At 44.1% G+C, this 19,861-nt stretch overlaps 2 protein-coding genes across 20 annotated transcripts in view; both read left to right on the plus strand.

Annotated features, from left to right (window-relative positions):
- The window catches only part of LOC139790070 (phospholipid-transporting ATPase ID-like), an 89,028-nt gene extending 69,731 nt beyond the window's left edge, over positions 1 to 19,297 (plus strand). For all 18 annotated transcript variants that reach the window (XM_071731325.1, XM_071731331.1, XM_071731339.1 and 15 more), the window contains 10 exons: positions 2,289 to 2,400; positions 3,461 to 3,566; positions 4,351 to 4,498; positions 7,466 to 7,649; positions 9,760 to 9,983; positions 10,429 to 10,512; positions 11,465 to 11,710; positions 12,587 to 12,725; positions 14,514 to 14,644; positions 16,433 to 19,297. In XM_071731325.1, coding sequence (XP_071587426.1) covers positions 2,289 to 2,400; positions 3,461 to 3,566; positions 4,351 to 4,498; positions 7,466 to 7,649; positions 9,760 to 9,983; positions 10,429 to 10,512; positions 11,465 to 11,710; positions 12,587 to 12,725; positions 14,514 to 14,644; positions 16,433 to 16,654 — 1,596 coding nt within the window. In that variant the 3' untranslated portion in view covers positions 16,655 to 19,297. The remainder of the gene's footprint in view (positions 1 to 2,288; positions 2,401 to 3,460; positions 3,567 to 4,350; positions 4,499 to 7,465; positions 7,650 to 9,759; positions 9,984 to 10,428; positions 10,513 to 11,464; positions 11,711 to 12,586; positions 12,726 to 14,513; positions 14,645 to 16,432) is intronic.
- A 175-nt stretch (positions 19,298 to 19,472) lies between these two features.
- The window catches only part of RUSC2 (RUN and SH3 domain containing 2), a 63,137-nt gene continuing 62,748 nt past the window's right edge, over positions 19,473 to 19,861 (plus strand). Inside the window, exon 1 of one of the 2 annotated variants that reach the window (XM_071731842.1) lies at positions 19,473 to 19,556. The gene's annotated coding sequence lies outside the window, so the exon portion shown is untranslated. The remainder of the gene's footprint in view (positions 19,557 to 19,861) is intronic. The other variant, XM_071731837.1, reaches the window with a different exon arrangement.

Genomic DNA, 19,861 nt, shown 5'->3' on the forward strand with positions numbered 1-19,861 from the left:
GCTCAGTGGGTTGTGTGACAGGAATATGGCAGTCCTGGGTCTTCAGTAGCACCTCTGTCAGGAGCCAGTAACTGGGGTGTCAGCCACCAGAGCAGGGGAATGGTTTTATTTTAACTAACGTGGGTGTCAGAGTAGCTTTGATGAAGTGACATACTAGAGCCTAAGGGAGACAAAAATATTTCATTGCTATCCCTTGTATGTGCAAATGGCTGATCTATTTATTTTCCTGTCTTTGAAACAGCAGGCAGTGAATAATCCCCAGTGCCCCTCCGTTTCAGATACTGTCTTCTTTGTTCTTGCAGCCCTGGGCAGGACAGGGAGATGATGTCCATGAACATGTCTGCATCAATTTGAATTAGGGCTAAACTGCAATCTTCAAGTCATTCTTTTTTCCATGAGAGTTGTTACAGCTTTTTGAAAGCCCTAGGGAGGGGGTCTGCCTGCATTTTAGAGCCATGAATAATGAATAAAAAGGATGTGTGGGATCTGAGGGGAAGCAATCCAGTTTTTACACTCCCAGCAGTGCTTTCCTCAAATCTCAAAAATCCTGGGAGCCTCACCCTGGCTCCTTCTATTAACTGCACACTCAGGATGCCATCGGGAAGATGTATGTATCAGCTGAGGACCTGATGACCTCTAGAAGTTGCGTAGTCCATGGCGCAGAACCAGATGGGTCACATCAGAGTAGCAGAAAATGCTGATCCTCCAGAGAATATATCATGCAAATGCTCTGTGGGTCATGTCCAAAGCAGGAAAGACCTGGAGGTTCAGCGGGTTAAGGAGCCAGCTGCTTGGCAAGGAAAGGTTATGAAGGTCATGACCTGAATAAGGAAGATGTCATGGGCTCACAGGAGAAAGATGTGTGGCTCAGAAGAAAACACTGTTTACACCAGACCCTTCACTGTACTTTCTACAGGAGTGATTTTACTCCCAGTGGTGCTGTGGGAAGAACACAGAGAGGGTTGTAGGAAAGTCTGGCTTGTGACAAAGAATGGATGCAAGAGCCAGAGTCAGCACGGAAGCAGAAAGGTCTTGTGGAGATGTAGGGGGCTGCCAAGTGTCATAGTCTGACTGATGGGCAAGAGCAGCAGTCCCTCTGTTTGGCAGGCTTCTGCTAAGGGTCCTTAGGGGACTAAAGGTGTAAGGTCAGAAGGGGATGGAACATGGTTAGATTCAGAGAATAGTAGTAAAAATACTGTTTGTCAATGACTGACCCAAAAACTAAGGAAGACCCATGATCAGGAAAGCATCATGACTGTCCCTCCAGCTGCTCTAATACCAGGTCCTGGGCAGACAGGCAAAGGCATGTGAACAATACTGCTGTGCCTTTCTGCAGCTCCAGAAAGACAATGTTTTTGGGGAATGCAAGACCTTGTTCTCTGTTCCTAAATACATTTCACATCAGTGTCCATCTTTGGACTGTCAGACTCAGGCTGCCAGGGATGAGCAGGTACTCCCAGAACTTGGCTTTCTATGCTGCAAGCATCTGATCTCTGTCTAGATGTACCAGGCACTACTGCTGGGAAAGGTGGATTATGCAGTTTTGAGGACCCTATAAAGAGCCATTATCTATATTAATAACACTCATAGCTGATGAATGATGAACATTCCAGGAAGCCAAGAGGGATCTTGGGCTTAAAGCCAACCCCTGAATTTAGTCTCCCAACAGCAGGAGGTAGGTGGTAGCAGATGCTGTCTAAACCTGAGCTAGCAGAGAAATATTCATGTCCCTTTGATAATAGGTTAAAGCCACCAACTGGTGGCATCTCCAAAATGCAGAAAAAGCAGTAACTTTAAAATAATGGAAATTTGTATCCTGAGCAGCCTGAGACTTAGTTATTGACAGTGTGGGATGGGCACAGGTCTGTTGTGGGCTCAAGGAGATGCTTAGCAGCCATTTGACAGCTGCAGTACAATATGGCTGGAAGCAAGCTCCCCACTAGAGGATGCATATGGAGATTTTTGGGACATGGATCCAAAGCTATCTTTGTCCCTCAGTGACAGCTTGATCTACTATGAAGGGGACATGTGAAAGAACATTGATCTGTAGCTATGCAAATAAGTTGTCCAATAATTTTATGCACATTCATGATCCATCTGAGCCTGAGGGATTAAGAGGCTAGAACATATGCAGGGTCAGGGCTCTACTCTGTACAGTAAATTTGCTGAGGAAGGATAAAAATCTTATTCCTGGGTCTTGTTTGTGTTTGCTTGAGTTTGCTTGACTTGGACTTCTCTTTTGCTAGCAATGGGAAGATTTAACCATTTCCCTGCTGCTTTCTGTTAAGCTTCTAGGTGCCACAGCAATTGAGGACAAGTTACAAGATGGAGTTCCACAGACAATTGAGACTCTTGCCAAAGCCAACATTAAGATCTGGGTTCTTACTGGAGACAAACAAGGTAAAGAGGCTACAGCTTTGGATATTCCTCTTTTCTCTTACCAGCAGATGGGTCTGCCAAGATCCATGTTCTCATTCTTTTCCTTCTGAAAAATTGCAGAGGACAAACTTACAGGGCTTTTCTTCCTGCCAGCTATGCAAAATTCTGATTATCTGGAAGTAGACCAGGTAGCTGTAGCTAGTGCCTATTCTCACTTCCTATTCTGAGGCTGAAAGCAGTGTGAAGGCAGCATACTTTGCTCTTGGAGAGGCAAAGCAATGAGCATCCCATAGTCTCCGTCATATGCTGTGAAAAGGTGTCAGTTTCATACAGTTTACCATCCTGGTGAAGAAAGTGGAAAAAATCCTTTCCTTCTTTCTGGGAATTTAAGTTTGTGTTGGTTTCAGTTTGGTCCTGGTACTAATGATCCAGAACAGAAAAAGAGGAAGTAGAACATTGGAGAAGGAATAAAATTGAAGAGAAAGGTGAATAGACTCCAAGAAATTATTCTGGAGAAACAGCAACTTCACTGAAACAGTGGTTTTTCAGGGAGGTCAAAAGAGTTTGCAAATAATTTAATCCAAGAAGTAAGCAGTGAAATTTGGAGAAAAATTAAATGTTTCATTTTGTCATGCTCTGAATGTAATAGTTTTGTTTATGAAATACCAATATACATATTATGAACAAAATGTCCCTATATTCTTCTTCAGCACTATGCTTTGGGGATTTTGTGGGAGTAGAAGGGGAGAAAGTTAAGTAACCTAAAAAAATTTTCTGTAATCAACACAAAGTGTTTTTTTGTTACTCCAAGTATGTTGGCCAAAAGGTGTTTTGAGCTTCTTTGTTTTGGTAGATTTTTTTTGAATTTGGTAGAATTCGGTATTTTTTTCTATGGTCTTGTAAATCCCACTTAGGGGAGATTTGCAGCTAAATCCATCAAGGTGACTCTCTTAAACTGTTGACTCTGAAAGGCTCCGAGCTTTTTTGGTGAGATTTTGTCATATGTGTAAAACAGCCAAAGAGATTGTTGGTGAATTTGAGGCTGCTAAGATCGCTCATCTGCCCTGCTTTTATTTCCCAGAGACAGCAATGAATATTGGGTACTCCTGCAACTTGCTGAATGATGACATGGATGATGTTTTCATTATTGAAGGCAGCACATCTGATGACGTACTTAATGAGCTCAGGTCAGTAGTTGAAATATACAGCTTCCTTACTGTGCATTGTCACTATTTATATTTTGTATTATTGCATGGTTTTTTTTTTTTTCCTGTGGGCTTCACTTGGTGCAGTTCATTCAAGGGACACCTGACAAGGATCAGCTGTCTCTCTAGAAGATGCAGCAGCTAAACACAATGTAGAAATCTCCTCTGAGCATAAGCTCTGAAGCTTCTTGTTGGTAGAGGTCAAGTCTACATAAACGTATAAGAAAGCAGAGGCAGGCAGGCACTATCAGCTGACAATCAACGAGTGATCTGGAGCCACAAAATCTTTGGTTCCAGGCTTGAGCTTTGGTGTTGCTCTACTGCTACTGACATTCATCCACATTGTGGTCCTCTGGATATGCTCCTTTCCTAACATTTTCTGAAAAACTGTCTTCTCTGTAGCCTCCCCAGTAGACACAAGTTCTTAGGTATATGTGGAAAACTGAAATGTTTTTCAGTTCTTTGCTGTTGAAGTAGGTGGTTGCCAGGAAATATGCAAAGAAAATTGGTGTGTCCTTCATGGCATCCAGGTGATTTTTTTTACTTTAAATCAGCACAGGGTCAATAAACACTTAAGAGTTTCAGAAGCATGTTGGTGATCTGCACAAAGAGCAGCAGCTAAACCACCCGTGTTTTTGTAGGGATACAGGGAAAATTGAACTAAGCTATCAAAGGGAAACATCAACTTTTTATTTTCATAAAGTTGATTTAATAAAAATATATATCCTTACAAGTTTTTCATTATTATTATGTATTATTTTTTTAGGAATGCAAGGAAAAAGATGAAGCCAGACTCCTTTCTGGACAGTGATGAAATCAACATTCAATTTGAAAAATCATCAAAAACCTCAAAAGTTGTTCCTGATGAGCAAGCAAATGGCGTGTATGGTCTTGTTATCACTGGCCACAGCCTGGTAAGGAAGGTTCAGAGTCTTATCAGGGTTGAGCTCTCTTAAGAACTTAATGTGATAGGGACATACTGAAAGTCTGAAAATGCTTTAAAGATTAGTTCTAGATGACTGGAATTTTTTTTTTCCTAACTGAAGATTAGGTTCATTGGTTGTCTGAGACATCAAAGGTGACGGTCAAGTTTTTAGAAGACTGGAAAAGGGAAGAGCTGGCCTTTATGTTAGGCAGGCAGGAGTAGCAGAATAACTGGATCAGTTTTAATTTTCAGAAAGACACAAGAAAAATAATCAAGCAGTTTATGGATGCAGCAAGGATATAGCATCAGACATGGATTTCAAGTATGCCAAGAACGTGTTCTAATTAATATGTCTTATAACTTTTAGAATTTAACTAATAGATTGTTTGATGCTCTTTATCATGAGGTTCTTTCAAGCAAACTGAAGTAATACAGTTTAGATTAAATTGCGAAGTGACAGATACAAGACTACTTTGAAAGTATGGATCTTAAGGGCTCACTGTTGATCTAAAATAACAGTTAAGTGGCATACTCAAGGATCTATTCCACACCTATTTGATATTCAATGTTTTCATTAGCTGCTTAAAAAGAGAGAAGATAGCACCAGGCTGTGAGAAACCACAGGCACAGTGGAATATAAGGTTAGATTTTGAAACAGTATGAACGAATTGGAGAAATACTTTGGAAAAAATGGAGAATGCAAAACTAGAGGCAATACAAGGAAAACTGTGAAAGCAGTCCTGTGTGATCTGGAAAACACAGGGAAAACAGAGAATGAGGATTTCTGAGCCTGGAGAAAACTGATCAGCCTTGGTAATAGTCTGCAAATAGTAACAGTTAAGAAAAGTAAAATAATTCAAATGAGATAAGAGAGTTTTGGGTGAAATGTCTTCCCAGTGAGAATAATGAAGCACTGGAATGGATTAGCCATCCTTGGAAATTGTTCAGGACAGGTTAGAATAAAAAATATTTAGTTACCTTTCAACATGTCTAGGAGAATGACTTAGTCTAGCTCAGGTTTATCTGCCTATTGCATATTGCTTTCCCAGATTGCAAGGGAAGAAAATAATGAGACATTTAAGAGCGAGGAGGTGCTGCCTTACAGAGGCAAGATGGCTCTGTTCCCTGTGGTTTCTACCTCTTTTGCTGTCAGCCCACCAAATTTAACTCCCAGCCTGGGAAATTCCTATTTAAAAAAAAATTCCTTCTTGCTCCATTTTTTGCTTGTGTGCCATGTATATGGACCCTGGACTAGAGGTCACACTTTCAGTGAGTGTCTACATTGAAAAGTACCATCTCTCTTTTATACTTGCTCTCTCTTAACTCCAGAACCTTGATCTTCTCTGGATCCCTGCTGCAAAACAAAGAGCTCTGCCACATTTTGTGCATCTGAATTGGTGAATCCTCTGACATTCCAGCCATATACAAGCACCTTTCTGTTCCTGCTTCTTCCCTTCAGCCTGCAGGACAGACCCTCAGTGTTGTGCTATAAAAGCACCACTGACAGCAGTGACAAAGCTTTATTTTTATTCCTGGAAAACCACACACTCACCCACACCCTGGCAAAGCACTGTGTCCCACACACAGAAATTCAAATCTGGGCTGTGTGGGAGCAGCCAGTCCACATACCAGCAGCAGAGTGGGCACAGCTGGTCTCATCAAGACCATGGTTTTCTCCTGGATATGTACCACAAGGACAGTGTGGACAGAACCATGTGTTACTCATTTATTTCTATGAACATAGAGCTTGAACACTAGTAATGGTGATGATACTGTACCACACACACAGAGCATCTGTTCAGTGCTGTAATCCCTCTGTGCAGAGGGGCAGGATGGTAACTCTAGGGCTATGCACACAGGTTGCCTTGCTTAAACACAGCAGCCCAGCAGCATCTGTAATGGCACCATCATAGAACTGATTTGTGTTCAATAACATGAAGAGAGCTAGCCTGTGATGATACTTTGCTAGCACAGTGCAGCAAGGATGTTGTGGCAAAAGCCATCTCTAACAGCAGTGATCAGCTGGTACTGAAACCAGACCAAGAGAACATCTCTTGTTGAGCAAGCCTGCCTGCCAGTGGGCAGGAGGGAAATGGGAGCACTGGTGACTTCCAGCTCTCTTGTCATAGATAGATACCTATTTTATGATAGATAGATTTTCTGACAGGGATATTAAAAAGGATGTCCCTATGGCCTAAGGATTGTCTGCCTGACACAGAAAGGGCAGTGGGCAGCGATACCTCTGAGTAGGGGAGCCCTGTAGGTTCCTTCCATTAGTGTCTACTGAGAAGAGATGTCAAAGAACAGAGCCAAAAAGTCTGAAAGAAATACAAAAAGCTAAGACTGCTTCCTCCTCCTCATACAGAGCTGGAAGGATGACAAGGCATCCAATTACCTCTGTGCTTCCCAAATGAAAATAACAGGACTGACTAGTTTAAAAGGTTACTCCTCAGATCAAAGCTACCTTCTCACTGGCTTTGTGTTTTGCTTTGTCGTGCCCACCTAAGCTCAGCTTTTTTCCATGTATTCTTTAAATTAAATACTCCCAAACTGAAATGTCTTCTAATTATATCACAAATCTCCTAGACCTTGCAAAATAAACCAAGAGGGATGAGCAGAGATACTCTTTCACAGAGACAGACAGGTTGTCTCAGGCCCAGCAATAGCTTTGATTCTTTAGTGCTCCTGTTGACTGACACTCGTGCTGTGCTGCCAGGCTGCAGCAGCTGCAGCAGCTGTTGTGTAAATGTGCAGGTAAAAGGTGTACAGTGCACGGCATTGTGTCAGCAGCATGGATGCTCCCTGAGACCAAATGGATGAATTCTCTTGGGGTATCACTCCTATCTTCCTTCTGCCAAGTGGAAGAAATACTTTCCTTCACAATTTCTTCTCCTTGCATCTTCTTTGTCTGGTCATGGGTTGTCTGACCTGAACGCCTTTTTTCTGTTCTTCTCAGGCTTATGCACTGGAAGGGAATCTGGAGCTGGAGCTGGTGAGAACTGCCTGCTTGTGCAAAGTGGTGATATGCTGCCGGGTAACCCCACTGCAAAAGGCCCAGGTGGTGGAGCTGGTGAAGAAGTACAAGAAGGCTGTGACCTTGGCAATCGGAGATGGTGCCAATGATGTCAGCATGATCAAAAGTGAGTGATGGCTGATAGCTGGCATGCTCCAGCAAATGGACATAGAATCATAGAATCATATAATAAATCATAGGATTGGCTGGGTTGGAAGGGACCTCTGAGATCATCAGGTCCCACCCTTGTTCCACTATCACTGTACTTACTAGACCATGGCACTGAGTGCCACATCCAGTCTCTTTTTAAATATCTCCAGGGATGGAGAATCCACTACTTCCCTGGGCAGCTCATTCCAATGTCTGATCACCCTCTCCATAAAGAAATTCTAATATCTAACCTAAACCTCCCCTGGCACAACTTGAGACCGTGCCCTCTTGTCTTGCTGAGGGTTGCCTGGGAAAAGAGCCCAACCCCCCCCTGGCTCCAGCCTCCTTTCAGGGAGTTGTAGAGAGTGATGAGGTCTCCCCTGAGCCTCCTCTTCTCCAGACTGAACATCCCCAGCACCCTCAGCCCTTCCTCACAGGACTTGTGCTGGATCCCTTCACAGCCTCCTTGCTCTTCTCTGGACCTGCTCCAGCACCTCAATTTCCTTCCTGAACTGAGGGGCCCAGAACTGGACACAGGACTCGAAGTCTGGCCTCACCAGGGCTGAGCACAGGAGAAGAATCCCTTCCCTGGACCTGCTGGCCACCCTGTTCACCCTCTGGGGTGGCCTAGTAGTAGGAACATGTGCCAGGGTGCCTTTTGTACCACCCTCTGCGTTCCAGCAAATGGCTGTGCCTCAGGGTTCTGCAGGTCTCTACAGGGCATTGTCACTGCACACTATCTGTGTCCCCTGCAGAGCCCTTTGCCATGCTCCCACCACCAGGACTGCAGCAAGCTAAGATTCCATTTACTGCTTATTTCTCTGTGGCTTGCACAGAAAAGACAGAAGCCCTCCAGGGTTGTGACATACCCACCTGTGTGTCTGCACTGCCACCACCACAAGGGCAATACAAACCCTTGAAACAAACAAACCAGTTTGTTCCAAAGAGGGCCTGTCTGCAATGCAGAAAGAAAATCTTCCTGTCTGTAAATGGTCTGTATAATGCTACATACATTTTTAAAACATTTCATTGTGGCAGGGCCATTTGTCAATTATCTTCTTTGTGTTTGTTACAAGACATGGGCTTCATGATGCTGCATTTCCTCCGTGAATTTATGAAAAGGAAAAAAAAAAACCCTATCTAGGTATAATTAAATTAAGATTATTCAGAAGGTCCTATTGCTAATCTCCCTTGTGTTAATTTGCAAGAATTGATTAACTGGAGCCTTTTAATTAAGGAAGAAAGCTAAGTAGGGAGCTTCAAGAGAGATAAGTCAGGCAGTCAGTAAAGAAGGGATAAGAAAAACAAGTTGAAGTGTACACGATAATTAGAAAATAACAACCTCACACCCCCCCATCCACCAAGAGGGTGGGGACTTTGGGATTTTATCAATTCTCTGCTCTGTGAATTGAATCTGAATCTAACCCAGCTCCAGCCATCAAGATTGCTCTCATTAGTTAAATCTGTATAATTAGATGTCACATTAAACTTATGTCCATGTTTAATAAACCCGAGCTACTATTAAAAGAGATGTGACTTTCTATCTAATTATTTGATTGAACTAATAAAGCCCAGGAAATGTAAAAAGGCTACAGTCTGCCTTGTGGTACTGTGTCTGAGAAATCTGCAAGGGCTTTGAAGATTTCGCTTGTCTGGAATGATATTTTAAGGCTGCTGGAAGGACATGTCTGCATGTAAATACAGTTCACATGCTGATATAAATAAAAGTTAGTTTTCCATAACAGCAGCTGTTATGAACAACAGCATTTATGCTATTGGGAAACATTCAGAAAGAAAACATGAATTGTCACTGAGGGTGTAATTTTGTTCAAGTAGTGCAAGCCCAGTTACTGGAGATGTATCACCACAGCCAACATCACAAAGCTGCTGAAAGATTATTTCACCCCCAATATCTTTAGCTTTTTAAGAATAACTTTACATCTGACTTTTTAAGAATAACTTTACCTCTGACTTTTTAAGAAAGCTGTTAGAGAATTACACAACATCCCAGTGCAGGGGACTCTTAAAAAAATGGGGCAATGAAAACTCCCAGCATAATGACATGATCAAAAACCTTCTTGTTGCAGCTGCCCACATTGGGGTTGGTATCAGTGGCCAGGAGGGGATGCAGGCAGTCCTGTCCAGTGACTTCTCCTTTGCACAGTTCCGCTACCTGCAGCGCCTGCTCTTGGTCCATGGCCGGTGGTCCTACATCCGCATGTGCAAATTCCTCAAATACTTCTTCTATAAGAACTTTGCCTTCACATTAGTGCATTTCTGGTATGGCTTCTTCTCTGGCTTCTCTGCACAGGTAGGTCCAGCTTCTGGTTTTATTCACAGTCATCTCTAGATCTCACGTTTTCAAGCAGTCTGTCTCCTGCAGCTGTATGAGTATGATGCCCAAAGACCTCCAGTTGCATTATGAGACACATAATGCCTCTCGTGGGATTTTTTAAGTGTTCACAGTTAATACAGACCTCAGACAAAGATGTGGATTACACAGGGGTCTGACCAGTTTGGTGCTGAGCTGTGTAAGACTTGTGCTTCCCCTATGAGGAAGCCAACAGTTTAACCCCAGGTCTGCTTGCAAGAGGAGCTTCCAAGAGGAGCAGATCTGCTGCAGTGAAAAACCTGCTGTTAGTTTAACTCCAGCATTTAGTTGTGTATGCTTTTGTGAAATTTGTAAAATGCATGATCTTTTTATTGGTTGTTTTTCCTTTTTTTCTTTTTTTTTTTTTTTTTTTTTTTTTTCTCAGACTGTCTATGATGAGTGGTTCATTACTCTTTACAATTTGGTATATACCTCCCTACCGGTGCTAGGAATGAGCCTCTTTGATCAGGTACTGATTTATCTGTTTCTACCATTACTGTGTTTCTATCACCACTTCAATTTTTTATTGAGGTTTTATGTCCAGGTGCTTTGAGCTTGTTCCATAAAGCAAAAGCAGCTGTTTTTTTTGGCCAGCTGTCATGGTAGCTCCTAAAATTGTTTCTTGACAGTGAGACCTCAGATCACAAAAAAAGGGTGCACCAGGGGAGAGAAAGGAAAAGGAGAGAAAAGCTTATTATCCTAAGCTGGCCTGCAGGTTTCAGTTCATGATGAGACTTTTGGGTTAGGCTGTTGACTGCAGTGAAAGCGACTATTGCCACAAGCCCCAGAAGTATTCATATCTTACAAATAGTATTCCTGAAGCCCAACAAGTGACTTTTTAGTGACCACACATAACAACGAATGAACTAAATCTCCGAAGCCAGATTTACCCGGTTCAGACTTTCTAGTGGAATTCTTATTTTGAGATATTTCACACACATATTTCTACTTCATTATTGCTGTTTGGGAACACATAGGACCAATAAAGCTGCTCCTGTATGCTTTTTTACAGATTAAATAAGTAGTAATCTGCTACTCCAGAATGGTTTGCAGTGTTCAGCTCTGGACACTTAAGGGATCCAAGTCAGACAGCCTTGCCTGCATGTGGACCCAGCAAGGGTATTTTCTACCCCTTAGCTTCCAGGCAGCTCTCAGGAGAGCAGACCATGCTTAGGAGGAAGTATACTTTCATTTTCTTTTGCAGCACTTACCAGCTTCCTCAGCACAAGAAAGGTGAAATTCACAGGAAAATGTGTCCAGGTGACCTTGGGACATGGCAGGCTCTCAGCACAGCTGAATGACTTGTGCACTAAGCCTTTCTCATGGAAGTGCATGTCACAGAGACAGGGCAGCCCTAAGTGATCTTGTGTGGCCAGCTGGGCAAGTGCCAGCAAATCTGACCATCTCCTCTCTATGTTCAGGATGTGGATGATCGCTGGAGCATGCTGTTTCCTCAGCTATATGTGCCTGGCCAGCAAAACCTCTACTTTAACAAAGTGGTGTTTGTCAAGTGCATGTTGCAAGGGATCTACAGCTCCCTCATTCTCTTCTTCATCCCCTTTGGAGCCATGTACAACACAATGAGAAGTGATGGGAAGGCCATTGCTGACTACCAGTCCTTTGCACTGATGGCCCAGACCTGCTTACTGATTGTGGTGTCTGTACAGGTGAGGCATCCTAACTAACGTTTTCAGGAATTTTTTTTTTTTTTTTTCATGAAGACAGTATCTTGGAGGCCTACTTGATATCTTGATAGCATTGCATTTGCCTCTGCATGTTGCATTCTTACAAAAAAATGTTTCTTGACTCTCCATTTCAACAGAACAACATATTTGAATGTCATGAAAGGTCAGGGTGACAGGAAAGCAGAGTTTTTTCCTCAGGAAGTTTACAGTCCCAGCAGACAAAACATTTAAGGCTGGGAGTAGAGAAGGACTTAATCCAGTTTTACGGGATGGGGTTAAGCACAGGACTGTCTGTCTGCTATCAGGCAGTTATATATGGTGTCTCCATCACAAGACTGTCTGTAGCCTGGACCCATGCATGATGCAGATGGTGGAACTGCACTTTCTGGAAGAAATAGCTAGGACTTGAGTGGTACAAATTTCAGATAGTGCTACCAGAATGAGAGAAATTTCTTAAAAGAAATCGTATCACCCTCAGTAATGGCTTCTGCTGTCTGAGATCTTGTAGGCTCCTTCTCCTTACTTTCAATGCTTGATCACAGCTTCAGCATGGGAACATAAGCAGGGCTCATTTAAACTTAGTATCCTGTCTCCAGAAGTGGCCAGTGGTGAATGCTTGAGAAGAGTGCAACAACAGGCAGTGAAGTTTGCCTAGAATGGTCTGCCAGTACCCTATGATCCATGGCTTGATATTTCATGAGACTTGAATGAATGGGACTTGGGAGAAGGGTATAAAAGGAGGACAAGACCTTGAGCTGTGCTTAGCACAGATCTTCTAAATAATTAAGGCACTATAATAATAGTGCGCTATAATAAAAGGCGCTATAATAATATAGCCATGTTGCTCTGTTATTGCAGATTGGCTTGGACACCTCTTACTGGACAGTTGTAAACCAGTTCTTCATCTGGGGTAGTCTTTCAGTTTACTTTGCTATCACCTTCACCATGTACAGTGACGGCATGTACCTGATCTTCACAGCCTCCTTTCCATTCATTGGTAAGCCTGAGGAACAACCTGTATTACCTGCAAAATGGGCACACTTTGGGGCTTAAATCTGTTGAGCATTTCTTGTACATGTAATTGCCACTCCAAAGGAAATAACATAATATATTGATTGCTTTTTCTACAAGAAATGCCAGCGTATTTCTGAGGGCTGCTGGGAATGCTTATTTTGAATTCCATCCTCCAAGTGGAGTTCCATGCTCATTTCCTTGCCTAAGAATGCACATTCACACAACCACAGGAATGATCCTCTAAATAAATTTACTGAGGTGGCTGGAATGCTTTCTGCTGCTCTTTTCCCAGGTGTCCAATTCTTGCAGATATCTAGGAACATTTTATTTTCAGAAGGATGCATGTCCTTTTTTTAAATAAGTTAACATGTTTGTATAGGAAAGTGTAGAAGTACAACAGCTATTAAGACGTGAAAAAAAGCCAGGCGAAAACAGCAAATTCCAAACAAAAAATTCCAGTGGTGACCAGATCTTTGGAGTTAGAGATTTCTGAACACATGCAAGAGGTGAAGTTTAACAGAAAAATTAATATGTCTCCTGAGGCTTTGACCAGACAGAAGATAAAAGCTAAGCAAACAAATTCAGATGTTTTAAATAGCAGAGTTAGCATCTGGTAGCACCTGTGTGTCTATAGTCATAGCATTGCTATGAGACTCTACTTTTGAAATTCCAATCAGTTTTCTTTTCAAGTGTCAGGCTCGTATACTAACCAATGCCTTTGTTTTTGGAAAAATTGTTAAGCCAAGACTTATTCTGACCATCTTCACTGCAATACCAAGGTGCTTGGCCATTTTAGAAATATCTGAGATGCAGGCCACTTGTTGCAATGTATTTCCCAAACAGGTGATGACATCCACTGTAAGATGTTTTTTAGTATCAAAACTGCTGACTGAAATGAGACAGTGTCTGTTCAATTTCCAAAGACAGGTGGTAACTCACTTGGCAGGGAAATCTCTATGTGCTGCTTCCTTTACACTACACAGGTCAAATTAGCATAAGCATGGCTTACTGAGGTCTCAGACTGAAGCCATTTTTAAGTGTTTCTAGTCTGGACTCAGACCACTTGTTTACTTTAATTTCAGTGGAGTTACATTACAGCAGAATGTGGCTAACTGAAAAGAAAACATTCAGCCACTTTACTGCCAACAACAGCATCATTAAGGCCTGTAATGAGGGTTTTGCAGACTGTTTGTTCTATCTTATATTCCTTCAGTTTTGGAGAAGCCAGAATTGAGCACTTTGGTTTCAGAGAAGGTGGCAGTGTCACACCAGCACATGGCAATTGCTCTGCAAATACACCCACTGGCTGTGCTGCCCATGCAGGAGTGCAGAGCAATGCACACTGCTCTCCTAAGGGGCTGTGATCCTGTTGTCTACTGGGCAGTCACAGGCTGCTCATATGCTTCAGGACATGGTGCTAGAAAGTAAAGAAATAGTGTTCCTCTTCTTGCACTAGAGTCCTGACAAAAGCTCCTAGAGCTTCATGAAGTGGTTTGATGCTTTATATGGAGATGTCTTTCAATCTGGCATCTTCACCTCCCTGAGCTGTTGCTGCAGGTGAATCTGCACATCACGTTTTTCTTAGCTCATCTCAGGCAGTGATATTTGTGTTGCTCTCTTCTTTACAGGAAGTTCAAGGCACTGTTGGACATCATGTCTGCTTTAAATTTTGGTGTGTTTGCCTTGGAATCGCAGAGGGTGAAAGTTTCAGGTGAACAATGGTGAGAGTGCTTGCTGCTGCAGTTTTAACCATGCTTTCTGTTTTTTCCAGGTACGGCTCGAAACACCCTCAGCCAACCCAACGTGTGGCTCGCAATCTTCCTCAGCATCACCCTCTGCGTGCTGCCTGTAGTTGGCTTTCGATTCCTGAAGGCTCAGTTAAGGCCAACTCCCAGCGATAAAGTAAGGAAATGCCTGATTGAACCAGAAATCCTGTTTGCTGCTACCTGTGCTTCCCATGGAGCCCTATTGCAGGGCCCTGGCATTGCTCAGTGCATGTCCCCTGTAGGTGCAAGTGCTGCACTGTCCCCTTGAGATGGAGGATTGAATTTGGGTTTTTGGCAGGGTTCAAACCAGCTGTAGCTGGGACTACTAAGGCTGAGGGTATTTAGATGTGAATTAGGCTGCACTGGAGTAAGGAAGAAGCAACACCATTTTCAGGTTCAGGGTTTAAGTGCTGCGGGTCATTGGCAAAGCAGTGGCGTGGGTCCATCCTCCTGTCCTGCTGGTGAAGGTTTCGAGCCTGGCAGACCACAGCCCTTCACCCGGGTGTATGTGTTTGTTAGGGATTCTTTTACTTCAGAATTTACTTCATTTGTAGCCAAGGGTTGTATGCCCCCTCTGAAACCCTCCCACTCCCAGGAATACGAAAATAAGGCCATCAGGGCAAGGAGAGGCCGGGAGAGATGGAATGGGCAGAGAACACACAGCTCATTGCAGCCCATGGATCAGCATCACCACAGCTCCGCGGGATGGATTTCAGACAAGAGCATTTGCTAAATGCTGCTGCCACCTTGTGCTTTTTTCCCCTTCCTGCACCGAGCTGCGAGACGGGAGTGTCTGAGCTCAGTCCAGAGGGTGTGTGCTCAGTGCTCCTCGGGGGCTACTCCGAGAATTCCTGGGATGCTTGTGAAGCTCCCCAGATGCTCCAGAGCTGCTGCAGAATCAGTGAAAGGCAAATCTCAGCCCTTGCAGAGGGGTTTGGTGGGTTCTAGAGAAGACTGGTGGGTAAGGAGGTTTCCTGGACATACTTAGACACGGTTTGGATGTCAGGGCTGAGTTCACCCTTCAGTAGACATCAGACCAGCTGTGGCCCAGAGTGTCAGCCTCAATGCTTGGGCTGAGCATCCAGTGCAAAATTACTCTTCAAAAAGTTAAAAAAAGTGATTTGTCAGAAGAACAGTGTTTGGGTTTCCTACTGTACAGAGATCTACCCAGAAGTATAAAAGGAACTTAAACACAAGCCTGAAGCTTAGAGAGGCCAATAGCTACACAGTTCTCAGCAGGAAGGACAGCAGCAGGGGACTCTACTAAGCATGGCACTCAGTACTGGCCTCCTGCCTTTGACAGCCTCTTTCTAAAATAACACTTGCCCAGAGATGATGTTTGTGGGCAGGTGGGACCAAAAATCCCACTACCTGCAAGTAATGTCCATCAGTTCTTTCCCTTCTGCCAAGGAGCATGAGAATTCATTGATCGTTTTATCATAAAAAGGTTTTACATATCAGAGTTTCTCTTTGGTATTCTGCTTTCTAAATGAAGCAAGCCAATGTTTATGTTTCCATATTTTTTTTCTGGAATTTTGATGAGATGACTCTCACATTTTGGGTTATTTGACTGAAGTACCTAAAAGAGCAGGAGTAGTTCTCCAACTGAAGCATCACAAAGCTGTGACAGACGATACACTGAAATCATCACCTTTCAGCTTTTAAAGATGACACTTCCATTAATGCCTTTCAGAGTAAGATTTGCTTTTCCTTCTGCCAGGCTGCCATCCTGTACTGCTCGTTCAGTTCCTCCCCTGCAAACCCTCCTGCCATCCCCCTCTTCTGTCAGTTGCTTTTGGCTTTAGATCCTTGTCTCTATTTCCCGTTTTTTTTTTTTTTTTTTTTTTTTCCTTGGCTCCTCTTCTACTGTGCTTGTGAATAATTCCACGTCCCACTTTTTTTCCATCTTCTTTTCTGATTTCAGGTCCTCCTTAAGATCAAAGAAGCCAAAAAGAGGCCACCTCCACCCTCACCCAAGAGACGCCTGCGCCGCACCAGCACCCGGCGCTCTGGCTATGCTTTCTCCCATCAGCATGGCTTTGGAGCACTCATAATGTCTGGGAGAAACATGAGGCCAAAATCACCTTTTGCCACAACAGGAACATTTTCTCCAAATAGTGACAAATATAAACACAAAGGACTGTAAACAAAAAAACAAACTAAACCAACCAACCAACCAACCAACCAAAGAAAACCAACCACATAAACAAAATAACAGCAAAAAAACCCGAAACAACCAAAAACCCACCACCACCACCACAAAAAGAAAAAAACAAAACAAAAAAAACCTATGTGTAGCTTCCGACTTCAGCTCCTCTTCCGAAGACATGTGCTGCTGCTGGGGAAAGCAGGCAGGGAGAACTGGAGTTGTGATATGGTATCCCCGAGGGCCTGCCTGGAACAAGAGAAAACATGCTGCAGGAGGCCTCTGCTCCCTGACATCGTTCAGAAGGCTATTTTTAATTCTTTTTCCTCCCTTTACATGCCTCACAGCAAAGAGACATTAGAGCTGAGGAGAAGGCTGAATTGGCAATATCTTTCTCATTCACATGCCTGCCTCATTGTCATGAATCCACTCTGGGCCATATTACTGGGGTGACAGTATTGACCCCAGGTGTGTCTTAGGTCCAACCACACAGACCCCAAACCCCCAATCTTTGTAAAATGTGATTTTGTAGCCTTTTGACTGTACACAGGCACTTTGGAAGGCATGAGTTGCAAATAACCTCCATGCAAACTAATGGTTAATGCAGTCTCTCAGGAGATGGCCCGTGCCCAAACACCAACCTCTTCCTGCATCTGCAGTCGGGAAGTGCTGCAAGCTCAGAGAAACCCTTAGTCAGTCAAAGGACAAGGACTTGACATTCATCAGCCTGTCCTGTTTTATCTGCATTGCAAATCTGCTCTTGTAAACTATCATTGTCCTCAGAGCCCTCTCAGGTTTTGCAGCTGGGCACCAGCCATTTCATTTGGACTTGAGAAGGCAGAAGCAGCTCGGGCTCCCATATGGATCAAGCCATGAAATCTGGCCCCGAGAAGGCCCTGCCATGGGTAGGGCTTATCTTAGCTCCCAGCACCAGATGTCCCTCCCATCATAACAAACCAAAGCAGAGGCACATCTGACTTGATGGTGATCACTCAAGCAGTATGGGAGGCAGAGATGCTATTGAACTGATAGCTCAGGGCATCCTGCCCTTCTCTCCACTGCTGCTTTTGCTCAGTGTGAGGGACAAAGCACGTGCTGGTGGCATCTTAACCCCTCCCTGGTGAGTCATGTGGTCACATTTCAGAGGAACTTAGTGAGGACTTGGGGGCCTCTGCAGAGTTCTTAAGTGCTGGTTAATATTTTGCTTGGTTACTGTCAATGGGAGCTCCAGAGAGCTGAAAATCCCATCAGCCTGGCTGCCAGCAGAGGGACCTGAAAAGCAGAGACACATCCAAAGACATGCTGATCCTGAGGGCCTGGATTTGCTCAGTGTTTTCCTACACCAGATCCATAATCAGCGGGGTTACTGGGGGGAAGGCCAGCCCAGCAGCATGAGCCTGTCCTGCCAGCACTGCTGAGCTGTCTAAATGGAGCTTTTTTGTGTGCAGAGGACTAAGCAGCTTTGGCTGGGTTTTTTTGGTGTTTTGTTGTTGTTGTCGTTTGGGTTTTTTATTAATTTTTTTATTGGTGTTTTTTGTTTGGTTTTGTTGTTGTTGTTTTGTTGTTTTTTGTTTTGTTTGGTTGGTTTTTTTTCAGATCTTTTATACAGATTTAGACTCCTTCCTTGTTCGAATTGGCTTTTTTTTATGCACAGTGACCATATGGTATTTATTGGGAACTCTCTGCCTTGAGTCTGTGACTCCATAATAGAGGGTACATACAGTGGCAGCAGGACAGCCAGGTCCCTGTTTCATCCATTCTGTGTAGAACACCTTGTTGACTGTGGTCCCAGTTTCAGCAGTTAGAGTGTGATATTGTTTAAGGTCTAATAGAAGGTTTAACATCTCTGAATTTATCTCAGCACAGAAATAAATCCAGTCTGCTGCACCTGCTGCTTTGGGAGGCTAGTTGCAAACTGTGGTATTACATTTCATATGTTGCCAGTGCAAAGCTGGAGCTGGGACAGGATCCAGAACTGAGCAGTCAGGACCTGCTTGCTAGGGAAGGAACAAGCTAGGGAAGGAACAAATCCTAATCCAGTCATCTCCTCTGCAGGGAGATCCCAGAGTACACTGAGAACCTGTGCCCTGACTGAGGAAACCACAGTGACTTTGGTGCTTCTCACCACCCTCTGATTTACCATTCCCTCTGCAGAGACAGTCATTGCTTTCTGATGAGGGTCATGTCTGTCACAGTCAGCTTCTTGGGGAGGAGGGGAAAAAGGAGAATTGCATGCAGATAGGCAGACATCCCTGCAATACCCAGACTGGTCTGTGGAGTGCAAGTCCCATCAAAGCTGTTCTGAGCATGTAATGCAGCAGAATATAACACTGAGCAGCAAGAGCAGACCTTTTGCTGACAGGCCAAGGCACCTCTGAGGGACTGTGTCACTCATCCTAAATGGTTTACGTGCAAAGTGCTCACCTTCCGGCTGAATAGGACACACAGGGGATATTAGAGCTGTTGGGTGAACTTGCACCAGATACAAGTATTTCAGTTGTTTTTGACAAGATCAGCACCTGAAACATATCAGCTATCAGTGATGTCTGTCCTACATCACTCCTGATTTTGTAAAGTAATTGGTTTTGGTTTTGTTGTTTTTTGTTTTGTTTTGTTTTGTTTTTTAATAAATAATAAAACCACTGAGACGACCGATTCCTTGTCGCACTGCTGATTGCTCCAAGGACCAGACGCGTTACATTCTTCCCGGACCTCCTCAAGAGGGAGGAAGGGTCTCGTACCTCAAGAATTCAGATCCCTACGGGGGCTGTTTCCAGAGGAAACGTCAGACACTCTTAGGCAGGGGAGGTGGAGGGGTGGAGGTTGGGGCAGTGAGGGGCGGGCAGCACCGAGATCCCGCCCCTCTGTCCGGCTGTAAACAGAGGAGAGGGACAGGCGGCCGGTAAGTGATCGGGGCGACGACCGGGAGAGACGGGCGGGGGGCGGTGGCGAAGGCCGCCGCCCCCCGCCCGTCTCTGCCGGTTGTCGCCTGTGGAGGGCTTGTCCGTGGTCGGAACGGGCAGCCCTATGGGGAGGAGGAGGAGGAGGGGGGCAGCTGCTTTTTAAGGGGGGGATAGTCGGTATTTCGGTTTAGCTCGGCTGGGTACCGGCGGATCGGGGGCGGGGAGAGGGGGGTTTGGTCGGATGGAGGAGCGAGGGGCGGCTGTGTGTGTGTGTGTGTGTGTGTGTGTGTGTCAGAGCTGGTGT

Source organism: Heliangelus exortis, chromosome Z (assembly GCF_036169615.1).
Source record: "Heliangelus exortis chromosome Z, bHelExo1.hap1, whole genome shotgun sequence".
NCBI lineage: Eukaryota > Metazoa > Chordata > Aves > Apodiformes > Trochilidae > Heliangelus > Heliangelus exortis.